The sequence below is a fragment of the Chiloscyllium plagiosum genome, unplaced genomic scaffold, assembly GCF_037043375.1.
Source record: "Chiloscyllium plagiosum isolate Xiang-an unplaced genomic scaffold, Cpla_swu_hap1 HiC_scaffold_16, whole genome shotgun sequence".
Classification (NCBI taxonomy): Eukaryota; Metazoa; Chordata; class Chondrichthyes; order Orectolobiformes; family Hemiscylliidae; genus Chiloscyllium; species Chiloscyllium plagiosum.
The window spans coordinates 73,659-86,491 of NW_028270154.1; the positions used below are offsets into that span (position 1 = coordinate 73,659).

At 42.8% G+C, this 12,833-nt stretch overlaps 1 protein-coding gene across 3 annotated transcripts in view; it reads right to left on the minus strand.

Moving 5' to 3' along the window:
* The window catches only part of arap3 (ArfGAP with RhoGAP domain, ankyrin repeat and PH domain 3), a 363,864-nt gene that overhangs the window by 56,627 nt on the left and 294,404 nt on the right, over window positions 1-12,833 (minus strand). For all 3 annotated transcript variants that reach the window (XM_087995078.1, XM_087995076.1, XM_087995077.1), the window contains exons 21-24: window positions 12,180-12,248; window positions 10,244-10,318; window positions 6,478-6,595; window positions 6,162-6,290 (exon numbers count right to left, since the gene is read on the minus strand). In XM_087995078.1, coding sequence (XP_087851204.1) covers window positions 6,162-6,290; window positions 6,478-6,595; window positions 10,244-10,318; window positions 12,180-12,248 — 391 coding nt within the window. The remainder of the gene's footprint in view (window positions 1-6,161; window positions 6,291-6,477; window positions 6,596-10,243; window positions 10,319-12,179; window positions 12,249-12,833) is intronic.

A 12,833-nucleotide genomic window follows, 5' to 3' on the forward strand; every position in this document is an offset into this window, starting at 1 on the left:
AGTTCTGGTCGCCTGGAAAGATGTGGAAGCTTTGGAGAGGGTGCAGAGAAGATTTACCAGGATGTTGCCTGGAATGGAGAATAGGTCGTACGAGGATAGGTTGAGAGTGCTAGGCCTTTTCTCATTGGAACGGCGAAGGATGAGGGGTGACTTGATAGAGGTTTATAAGATGATCAGAGGAATAGATAGAGTAGACAGTCAGAAACTTTTTCCCCGGGTACAACAGAGTGTTACAAGGGGACATAAATTTAAGGTGAAGGGTGGAAGGTATAGGGGAGATGTCAGGGGTGGGTTCTTTACCCAGAGAGTGGTCAGGGCATGGAATGCGCTGCCTGTGGGAGTGGTAGAGTCAGAATCTTTGGTGACCTTTAAGCGGCAATTGGATAGGTACATGGATGGGTGCTTAAGCTAGGACAAATGTTCGGCACAACATCGTGGGCCGAAGGGCCTGTTCTGTGCTGTATTGTTCTATGTTCTATAAAGGCACTAGGAGTATACTTAAGAGGGAAATCAGGAGGGCAAAAAGAGGACATGAGATAACTTTGGCAAATATGGTTAAGGACAATCCAAAATGTTTTTATAAATACATTAAGGACAAAATGGTAACTAGGGAGTGCATAGGGCCCCTCAAAGATCAGCAAGGCAGCGTATATGTGGAGCCGCAGAAGATGGGAGAGATATTAAATGAGTATTTTGCATCAGTGTTTACTGCAGAGAAGGACGTGGAAAATATAGAATAGAGGGAAATAGATAGCAACATCTTGAAAAATGTCCATATTATAGAGGAGGTAGTGCTGGATGTCTTGAAACTCATTAAAGTGGATAAAGCCCCAGGACCTGATCAGGTGTACCCTAGACTTCTGTGGGAAGCTAGGGAAGTGATTGCTGAGCCCCTTGCTGAGATATTTGTATCATCGATAGTCACTGGTGAGGTGCCAGAAGACTGGAAGTTGGCTAACATGGTGTCACTATTTAAGAAAGGTGGTAAGGAAATCCCAGGGAACTTTAGACCGGTGATCCTGATGTTGGTGGTGGGCAAGTTGTTGGAGGGAATCCTGAGGGACAGGATTTACATATATTTGGAAAGGCAAGGACTGATTAGGGATAGTCAACATGGCTTTGTGCATGGAAAATCATGTCTCACTAACATGATTGAGTTTTTTGAAGAAGTAACAAAGAGGATTAATGAGGGCAGAGCAGTGGACATGATCTGTATGGAGTTCAATAAGGCATTCAATGAGGTTTCCATGGGATACTAATTAGCAAGGTTAGATCACATGGCATACAGGGAGAGTTAGCCATTTAGATACAGAACTAGCTGAAAGGTAGAAGATAGAGGGTGGTGGTGGAGGGTTGCTTTTCAGACTGGAGGCCCGTGGCCAGTGGAGTGCCACAGGATCTGTGCTAGCTCCACTACTTTTCATCATTTATATAAATGGAGACATAGTTAATAAGTTTGCAGATGACACCAAAATTGGAGGTGTCATGGACAGCGAAAAAGGTTACCTCAGAGTACAACAAGATCTTGATCAGATGAGCCAATGGACTGAGGAGTGGCAGATGGAGTTTAATTTAGATAAATGTGAGGTGCTGCATTTTGGGAAAGCAAATCTTAGCAGCACTTAAACACTTAATGGTAAGATCTGAAAGAGTGTTGTTGAACAAAGGGGGCTTGGAATGCAGGTTCATAGCTCCTTGAAAGTGGAGTTGCAGGTAGATAGGATAGTTAAGAAGGTCTTTCGCATGCTTTCCTTTATTAGTCAGTGTATTGAGTATAGCAGTTGGAAGGTCATGCTGAGGCTGTATTGGACATTGTATCGGCTACTTTTGGAATATTGTGCGCAATTCTGGTCTCCTTCCTATTGGTAGGATATTGTAAAACTTGAAAGCATTCAGAAAAGTTTTACAAAGGTGTTGCCAGGATTGGAGGATTTGAGCTATAGGGAGATACTGAATAGGCTGGGGCCGTTTTCCCTGGACCGTTGGAGGCTGAGGGGTGACCTTATAGAGGTTTATAAAATCATGAGGCGCATGAATAGAATAAATAGATAAAGTCTTTTCTCCGGAGTGGGGGAGTCTAGAGCTAGAGATGATAGGTTTAGGGTGAGAGGGGAAAGATATAAAAGGGATCTTGGGGCAACTTCTTCATGCAGAGGGTGGTAGGTATATGGAATGAGCTTCCAGAGGAAGTGGTGCAGGCTAGTATAATTGCAACATTGAAAAGGCATCTGGATGGGTATATGAATAGGAAGGGTTTTGAGGGATATGGGCCGGGTGCTGGCAAATGGGACTTGATTAGGTTAGGATATCTAGTCGACATGGACGGATTGGACCGAAGGATTTGTTTCCGTGCTGTACATCTCTATGACTCAATGACTACGAAAGTGATACTGCTGGAACCCATGGAACATTCTGGAAGAATTCTTTATGTACAGCTTGATCTGTATGTACTCAGTTTGAGCTTCTCCTGCCCCCCAGCTCTGACTGCTTAATCCTGTGACTCCTGATGGTACTTCCACTCTCAGGGGCATTTCAGAAATGCACGTCACAAGGAATAATAACTGGTACCGATTCCAAACAGATGCTACTGCTATCTCTCTGGATTATTTTATAGTGCAAATAAAAATTAAAAGTTAAGTTTGATTTTCAGGGTTCTTGAGAGCATGACAGATGCTGGTGATCATGTAAAAGTTATATCTCTCAGAATAATATTAATAAGAATTGAGGAAAATATTATTCTCTCAGAGAGTTCTGAATGTTTGGAACTCTCTTCCATGGAATTATGAAGGAACTGTCACTGAATATTTTTCAGGCAAAGCTTCTTAATTAACAAGGAAGCCAAAGCTTATCTGGATTGACAAGAAAATGGGGTTTTGGCTACAATCAGATTAGCTCTGATCTTATTGAATGTCCGAGTAGGCTAGAGGGACTGAATAGCATACTTCTGCTTCAGCTCATGATTTATATGCTCTTATGCTTATAAAGCAGTTTCACACAGCAACAAAATGAACATGAACACATTTAAGAGGACTGAACTATGCGTGGTATTTGCTGATCAATGAAATTTAAAATGAATAGAACAAAGTTTAAACTAATTTGGCAGGGGGATGGGATCCGGACTTGTAGTCCAGCAAGTAGGCTAGCTGTTTGTCAGGATGTCCAAGTGTGTGGGGAGGCTGTGAAGAAGGTAGCACTGACAGGGAATACTTGCGGACACAGAGATGGGTTCAAGTGCGTATACTTCAACGCAAGGAGTATCAGAAATAAGGTGGGTGAACTTAAGGCGTGGATAGGTACCTGGGACTACGATGTTGTGGCCATCACGGAAACGTGGATAGAAGAGGGACAGGAATGGTTGTTGGAGGTTCCTGGTTACAGATGTTTCAGTAGGATTAGGGAGGGTGGTAAAAAAGGAGGGGGGGGTGGCGTTGCTAATTAGAAATGGTATAACAGCTGCAGAAAGGCAGTTCGAGGGGGATCTGCCTTTAGAGGTAGTATGGGCTGAAGTCAGAAATAGGAAAGGTGCAGTCACCTTGTTGGGTGTTTACTATAGGCCCCCCAATAGCAGCAGAGATGTGGAGAAACAGATTGGGAAACAAATTTTGGAAAGGTGCAGAAGCCACAAGGTAGTAGTCATGGGCGATTTCAACTTCCCAAATATTGATTGGAAGCTCTTTAGATCAAGTAGATTGGATGGGGCGGTGTTTGTGCAGTGTGTCCAGGAAGCTTTTCTAACTCAGTATATAGATTGTCCGACCAGAGGGGAGGCCATTTTGGATTTGGTACTTGGTAACGAACCGGGACAAGTGATGGGCTTGTTAGTCGGTGAACATTTTGGTGATGGTGACCACAATTCTGTGACTTTCACCTTGGTTATGGAGAGAGATAGGTGCGTGCAACAGGGTAGGTTTTACAATTGGGGTAAGGGTAATTACGATGCTGTAAGACAGGATCTGAGGAGCATAAGTTGGGAGCATAGGCTGTCAGGGAAGGATGTCGTGGAAATGTAGAACTTTTTCAAGGAACAGATACAACGTGTCCTTGATATGTATGTACCGGTCAGGCAGGAAAGAAATGGTCGTGTGAGGGAACCTTGGTTGACGAGGGAGGTTGAATGTCTTGTAAAGAGGAAGAAGGAGGCTCACATAAGGTTGAGGAAACAAGGTTCAGACAGAGCAGTGGAGGGATACAGGATAGCCAGAAGGGACCTAAAGAAAGGGATTAGGAGAGCCAAGAGAGGGCATGAAAAATCTCTGGCGGATAGGATCAAGGATAACCCAAAGGCATTTTATGCGTATGTGAGAAACATGAGAATGACGAGAACGAGGGTAGGTCCAATCAAGGACAGTAGTGGGAGACTGTGTATTGAGTCGGAAGAGATAGGAGAGGTCTTGAATGAGTACTTTTCTTCAGTATTTACGAATGAGACGAACCGTATTGTTGAAGAGGAGAGTGTGAAACGGACTGGTAAGCTAGAGGAGATACATGTTAGGAAGGAAGATGTGTTGGACATTTTGAACAACTTGAGGATAGACAAGTCCCCCGGGCCTGATGGGATATATCCTAGGATTATGTGGGAAGCAAGAGAGGAAATTGCAGTACCGTTGGCAATGATCTTTTCGTCTTCACTGTCAACGGGGGTGGTACCAGGGGACTGGAGAGTGGCGAATGTTGTGCCCCTGTTCAAAAAAGGGAATAGGGATAACCCCGGGAATTACAGGCCAGTTAGTCTTACTTCGGTGGTAGGTAAAGTAATGGAAAAGGTACTGAGGGATAAGATTTATGAGTATCTGGAAAGGCACTGCTTGATTCGGGACAGCCAGCACGGATTTGTGAAGGGTAGGTCTTGCCTTACAAGTCTGATTGAATTCTTTGAGGAGGTGACCAAGCATGTGGATGAGGGTAGAGCAGTGGATGTAGTATACATGGATTTTAGTAAGGCATTTGATAAGGTTCCCCATGGTAGGCTTATGCCGAAAGTCAGGAGGCATGGGATAGAGGGAAATTTGGCCAATTGGATAGAAAACTGGCTAACCGGTCGAAGTCAGAGAGTGGTGGTAGATGGTAAATATTCAGCCTGGAGCCCAGTTACAAGTGGAGTTCCGCAGGGATCAGTTCTGGGTCCTCTGTTGTTTGTAATTTTTATAAATGACTTGGATGAGGGAGTCGAAGGGTGGGTCAGTAAATTTGCAGATGATACGAAGATTGGTGGAGTTGTGGATAGTGAGGAGGGCTCTTGTCGGCTGCAAAGGGACTTGGATATGATGCAGAGCTGGGCTGAGGAGTGGCAGATGGAGTTCAACCCTGCCAAGTGTGAGGTTGTCCATTTTGGAAAGACAAATAAGAATGCGGAATACAGGGTTAACGGTAGGGTTCTTAGTGAGGTGGAGGAACAGAGGGATCTTGGGGTGTCTGTTCATAGGTCTTTGAAAGTTGCCACTCAGGTGGATAGAGCTTGTAAGAAGGCCTATGGTGTATTAGCGTTCATTAGCAGAGGGATTGAATTCAAGAGTCGTGAAGTGATGTTGCAACTGTACAGGACTTTGGTTAGGCCACATTTGGAGTACTGTGTGCAGTTCTGGTCGCCTCACTTTAGGAAAGATGTGGAAGTTTTGGAGAGGGTGCAGAGAAGATTTACCAGGATGTTGCCTGGAATGGAGAATAGGTCGTACGAGGATAGGTTGAGAGTGCTAGGCCTTTTCTCATTGGAACGGCGAAGGATGAGGGGTGACTTGATAGAGGTTTATAAGATGATCAGAGGAATAGATAGAGTAGACAGTCAGAAACTTTTTCCCCGGATAGGTACATGGATGGGTGCTTAAGCTAGGACAAATGTTCGGCACAACATCGTGGGCCGAAGGGCCTGTTCTGTGCTGTATTGTTCTATGTTCTATGTTCTATGTTCTAAAGCCAATAATACACACAGAGTGAAATTCATCTTCAGTGGAAATAATAATGGATTGTTTGATTATCATACACTTTGTTAATTTTTCCATCCTGCTAAAGTTGAATTCATCTCGGAACACCCGAATAGAATACACCATTCAGCCCCTTGCAACTACTCTGCCATTCAAGTATAGCCCTTAAATTTGATCTTTCTCCACCATTGTGCAGATTATGACCTCGATGTTATTTACATACCATGATAAATTAATCTTTACCTGAATAAAGATTTCCTCCTTCTCCTGCAGGGAGCTTTTTGACAACCAGATAGGCTGAGCTGGGCTCTGCTAGCTTACACCATTGGAGAGCTTGCTCCAGAACCTTTTCCTTTGGGTGGAGTGGGCGTTCTGTGGAAACATGTTGAGTCATCCAGTAAGTCAGTCAGATAGATGAAACCTGTGGCAACTGCACAATGCCCAAAAAAATAATATTGGAAAGTACATCAAGGCAACAGGAACCCATTACTGTGAGGTGAAAACCATGGTTAAAGAAGCCTTTCATCAATTCACCAATTGAAAAACATCACACACTCACCCAGTTCACCATTTTCAATAGCTTCAAAGGTAACCCAGACCTCCTTTTCTCCAGATGATATGTTCTTCAGATCTAGCACTTGATTTGTTAGTTCCTCCGATGTCATTGTAGGTGAAACCTATAAAGTAGGTATGATATTAAAAATTATATCCCAGTGTTAAGAAAATATAGAGATAGTGACAATAAAAATGCGCAACCCAAGGTGATAGTGATGTTAAATAACCACAATTCATGTCTTTTTTCATATTGCATTCATTACTTCTTTGACCAGGAAAGGTTGTCTTTGCCCATTCATCATGCACTGTCTTAAAATGTCTTAGTGTGATTTCATCTACAGCTCATGTATTGCTGGTGGCAGTATGAACATATTAACATGCATACATGCAAATATATGAACAGACAAATATACAAACATCAGAACATACAAATGTATCAATAAACATATGAGCATATATCTGAACATATGTACATAAACATATGAATATCTGGGCATACACACAAAATACTTAGACACAAAGTGTACATACATATGAGCAGACAAAACTACAAACATATAAACATTTGAACATACAATCAGATGAACACACACACACAAATGCAAACATACAAATGCAAAAGCAAGCAATTGTTTCCATCAATCACGAACAATAAGGGTTCCAGCACTGATCCCTATGGTATGCCACTGAACACATATGCCTGGATGCTTGTTTATATGTTTGTATGTTTGTATTTTTGTGCATTTCATGTTTATCTGTTTGTAAGTCGGAGGAGTTGTAGACAGTGAGGAAGGATGTGGCAGGTTACAGCAGGATATAGAGAAGCTGCAGAGCTGGGCAGAAAGGTGGCAAATGGAATTCAATGTAGCTAAGTGTGAGGTGATTCACTTTGGGAAGAATAACAAAAAGATGGGGTACTGGGCTAATGGTCGGATACTTGGTAGTGTGGATGAGCAGAGGGATCTTGGTGTCCATGTACACAGATCTCTGAAAGTTGCCACCCAGGTAAATAGTGCGGTGAGGAAGGCATATGGCGTACTGGCTTTTATTGGTAGAGGAATTGAGTTCCGGAGTCCTGAGGTCATGATGCAGTTGTATAAGACTCTGGTGCGGCCGCATCTGGAATATTGTGTGCAGTTTTGGTCGCCATACTATAGGAAGGATGTGGAGGCACTGGAACGGGTGCAGAGGAGGTTTACCAGGATGTTGCCTGGTATGGAAGTAAGATCGTATGAGGAAAGACTGAGACACTTGGGGCTGTTTTCATTAGAGAAAAGAAGGTTTAGGGGTGACTTGATTGAGGTGTACAAGATGATTAGGGGGTTAGATAGGGTTGACAGTGTGAACCTTTTCCCGCGTATGGAGTCGGGTATTACAAGGGGGCATAGCTTTAAATTAAGGGGGGGTAGATATAGGACTGAAGTTAGGGGTAGGTTCTTCACTCAGCGAGTCGTAAGTTCATGGAATGCCCTGCCAGTAGCAGTGGTGGACTCTCCCTCTTTATGGGCATTTAAGCGGGCATTGGATAGGTATATGGAGGATAGTGGGTTAGTATAGGTTAGGTGGGCTTGGATCGGCGCAACATCGAGGGCCAAAGGGCCTGTACTGCGCTGTATTCTTCTATGTTCTATGTTCACATGTAAGCTTGTGGGTGTGCACATATATTTGTATGTGCATATGTTTCTATATTCCTGTTCGCAGACGACATAAAAATAAATGGAAAAGCAAGTTGCGAGAGGGATACGAACAGATCACAGAGAGATACTGATAGATTAAGTGAATGGGCAATAAGTTGGCAAATGACATGGTAGAATTGGAAGTTCTTCATCTTGGAAGGAAGAGATTTATGCTCTCCTGCTCCTTGGATGCTGCCTGACATGCTGTACTTTTCCAGTGCCACACATTTCAACTCTGAGTCACCAGCATCTGCAGTCCTCACTTTCTCCTAGTTTGCCTTAACAAAATATATCTCACATTTATCTAAATTAAACTCCATCTGCCAATCCTCAGCCCATTGGCCCATCTGATCAAGGTTCCATTGTACTCCGAGATAATCTTCTTCATTGTCCACTACACCTCCTATTTTGATGTCATGATTTGGAGATACCGGTGTTGGACTGGGGTGTACAAAGTTAAAAATCACACAACACCAGGTTATAGTCCAACAGGTATTTTGATGTCATCTGCAAATTTACTTACCACTCCTCCTATGTGCACAACATTTATACAAATGATGAAAAGCACTGATCCTTGTGGCACACTACTGGTTACAGGCCTCCAATCTGAAAAACAACCCTCCACCACCATTCTTTTAGCCAATTTTGTATCCAGTTTGCTAACTCCCCTGGATCACGTGATCAAGCCTCACTAATGCTTTGCTTAGCCCATATGGACAATGTCTGTCACTCTGCCGTCATCAATCTTGTTTGTCACTTCTTCAAAAAACTCAATCAAATTAGTGAGACATGATTTCTCATGCACAAAGTCATGCTGACCATCTCTAATCAGTCCTTGCCTTTCCAAATGCGTGTAAATCCTGTCCCTCAGAATCCCTTTCAACAACTTCCCCTCCACTGAAGCAAGGCTCACTGGTCTGTAGTTCCCTGGCTTTTCCTCATAGCCTTTTTTGAATAATGGTGCCACATTAGCCAATGTCCAGTCTTCCAGCACCTTACCTATGGCCACTGATGATAAAAACATCTTAGTGAGGGGCTCAGCAATCTTTGCCCAAGCTTTCCACAAAAATTCTGGAAACAGCTGAGCAGGTTTCAGAGATTTATCTAAGTTTATACATTTTAAGACCTCCAGCACTTCCTTTTCTTTAATGTGGACTCTTTTCAGGACATCACTATTTCCCTAAGTTCCCTAATGTGCATGTCCTTCTCCACAGTAAATACTGATGCAAATTATTTATTTACTATCTAACCTATCTTTGTGGTCCCACACATAGACAGCCACGTTGATCTTTAAGGGGCCCTATTCTCTCCTTGGTTACTCTTTTGCCCTTAATGTATTACAGAATCACTTTGGATTTTTCCAAACTCCATTAGCCAAAGCTATTTTATGACTCCTTTCTGCTCTCCTGATTTCCCTCTTATGTATACACCTACTGCCTTTATACTCTTTTAGGGATTCACTTGAACCGATGGTCTATACCTGACATATGCCTCTCTCTTTTTCTTGATCAGAGTCTCAATTTCTCTAGTCATCCAGCATTCCCTTCACCTACTAGCCTTGCCCATCACACTAACAGGACCATACTATATCTGAACTCTCATTACCTCATTCTTAAAGGCCGCTTCCCCCCCCCACTTCCAAACTGTCCCATTACCTGAGAATTGCCTTTCCCAATCAACTTTTGTAAGTTCCTGCCTAACACCTTCAAAATTGGACATGCAGGTCCTGGGCCTCCTCCATCACCACTCCCTTACCACTCGAGGCCTGGAGGAAGAATGTCTCATCTTCCGCCTTGGAGCCCTTCAACCCCATGGCATCAATGTCGACTTCACTAGCTCCGTCATTTCCCCTCCCCCCACCTTACCACAGATCCAACCTCCCAGCTGAGCACCTTATCACTACCTCCCTGCCTGACATGGACATACCTACCATGGACACGCAATATCCATTCCTTGAACCAGCTTCACATTTCAATTGGCCCCATCCCCTGCATTTAAAACAGCAATGGCTGGGATCGAACTTGGGCCAATTGCTTGGAAAGCAGCTATGCTCACCACTATACCACCATCACTCTGCGCATATTTGAGACTCACCTTGAGTGTCATGCAACAGTCTGTTGCCTTTGTCTCAACATATACTTCCATGATAAGATCACCAGCCTGGGAGAGCTGAAAACCAAACAGGAAAGATATAACTTCTGAATGCATCAATCTAAATGGTCAATTTATTCAGATATCTCATTCCAAATGAATGTGCATCTATGTAACCCCAATGAATCACATGACTGAAATCAGAATTACTGTGGCCAGCATATAGTTTGAAATGGTTTTTGAAAACTGATTAGATCATTCCATCTGTAAAGAGTACTATAACAATTCCGTTCTAATAGAACATAGGACATAGAATGTTAGAGTGCAGTACAGGCCCTTCAGCCCTCGATGTTGCGCCAATCAGTGAAATTAATCTGATGCCCATCTAACCTATACCGTTCCATTATTATCCATATGTTGATCCAATGAAATTTAAATGCCCTTAACGTTGCTGAGTCTAATACTATTGCAGGCAGATCGTTCCATGCCCCTACTACTTTGAGTAAAGAAACTAACGCTGATATCAGTCCTAAATCTGTCACCCCTCAATTTAAAGCTATGTCCCATCGTATTAGCCTGAGGAAAAAGGCTCTCATTGTCCAACCTATCTAACCCTCTAATTATCTTTTAAGTCTTGATTAAGTCACCTCTCAACCTTCTCCTCTCCAATGAAAACAATCCCTCAACCTTTCCTTGTAAGAACTTCCTTCCATTCCAGGCAACATCCTAGTAAATCTCCTCTTAACACTTTCCAAAGCTTCCACATTCTTCCTATAATTCAGTGTCCAGAACTGCACGCAATACTCCAGGTGCAGCCTTACCAGTGTCTTGTACAGGTGAAGCATGACCCCGTGGCTCCAAAATTCAATCCCCCTACCAATACACACCAGCACACCATATGCTTTCATAACAACCATATCAATCTGGGTGGCAACTTACAGGGATTTATGCACCTGCACACCGAGATCTCTCTGTTCATCTACACTGCCAAGAATTTTACCATTAGTCCTGTTACTTCTTCCGAAGTGAACAACCTCACACACTTTTCCGCATTAAACTCCATTTGCCACTTCTCAACCCAGCTCTGTATCTTATCTATGTACCTCTGTAACCCACAACATCCATCGGCACTATCCACAACTCTGCTTACCTTAGTGTCATCCGCAAATTTACTAACCAATCCTTCTCCGCCCTCATCCATCCTCAAACAGCAGTGGCCCCAAAACAATCCTTGTGGCACACCACTAGTAACTGAGCTCCAGGATGAACATTTCCCATCAACCATCACCCTCTGTCTTCTTTCAGCCAATTTCTGATCCAAATCCAATATCCAATTTCTCATTTCCATAAGAAGATTATTAATCTTCCCATTGAGAGATATGTATGATATACCTTTAAAGAAACATGTGACCAGTACCCAAAGGATGGCTATAAAATAATCTAGATCTACACTTAGCCCTTCTTCATCTACCAGTAATTGTACTCTCCCCACCATTGCTCACCTGAAGTTAATTCTCACATCTTCTGCAAGCAACTCGGTTTCTTTATAATATTTTTTGTCCCCTTCAATAAATCTTAACTCCTCTGATGAAGTCTAGTAAGGAGCCAACAACTATTTAAGCAAGCATGATTTCAGGCACTGCAATGCAATCTTTGGATACAGGACTTTGGTCAAGCTTTTGGTCATCTGTCTTGATAATTCCTTGTGTGGTTTGAAGACAAATCTTGTGTGACATTGCTTCTGTAAAAGTGTCATGGGTTTACACTAAACTAAATTTGTTCAAGAAATGCAGGTTGGTGTTGCTGTCTTGTCCAGCTTTTATTTGAACATAGTGGAGCCTGCTGTATGATTTGAAACGGACTCAACACCTCTTGAAACTGCAGACTTGGAATAACTCCCTATTCATCATCCTACAAAGAGATTTGTTTTACCACGCACCTGGACATCTTTCCATGTCGTAATTAAGCTGTTTTCCAAATCCATTTGAGTCACGTGGTCATCATCAATCTGCCACATAAAACATACAGGAAAAAGTCAGACTGGTACCTCACTCATTTCCCAGTTGTGTCTCTTATAGTCTGAAAACTTCTTTTGATTCATTCACAGGATATAGGTGTCACTGCTGAGCACAGAATTCATTGCCCATCCCTAATTAACAAGAGAGCAGTTAGGAGTCAATCACATTGCTTTGGGTCTGGAGTCACATGTAGACCAGACCAGGTAAGGCTGGCAGATTTCCTTCTTAAAGGACATCAGTTGAACCAGGTGTTTTTTTTGTCTCAGCAATCAACAGTGGATCCATAGCCATCATGAGGATCTTAATTCCAAATTTGTATTGGACTCAAATTTCACCATTTGCCATGGTAAGATACTAATGCATACATGTATGTGTGTGTGTGTGTGCATGGGTGTGCCATTGTGTGCAGGGAAAGCATTGTCTTAGTGGTATTATTGCCAGACAATTAATTCAGGAACTCAACCAAGTCTCTGGGGACCTGGAATCCTATTACGAAAATCTGTCATCATTACTTAGTCTGACCTACATGTGACTCCAGATTCTCAGCAACATGTTTGACTTTTAACTGCTCCCTG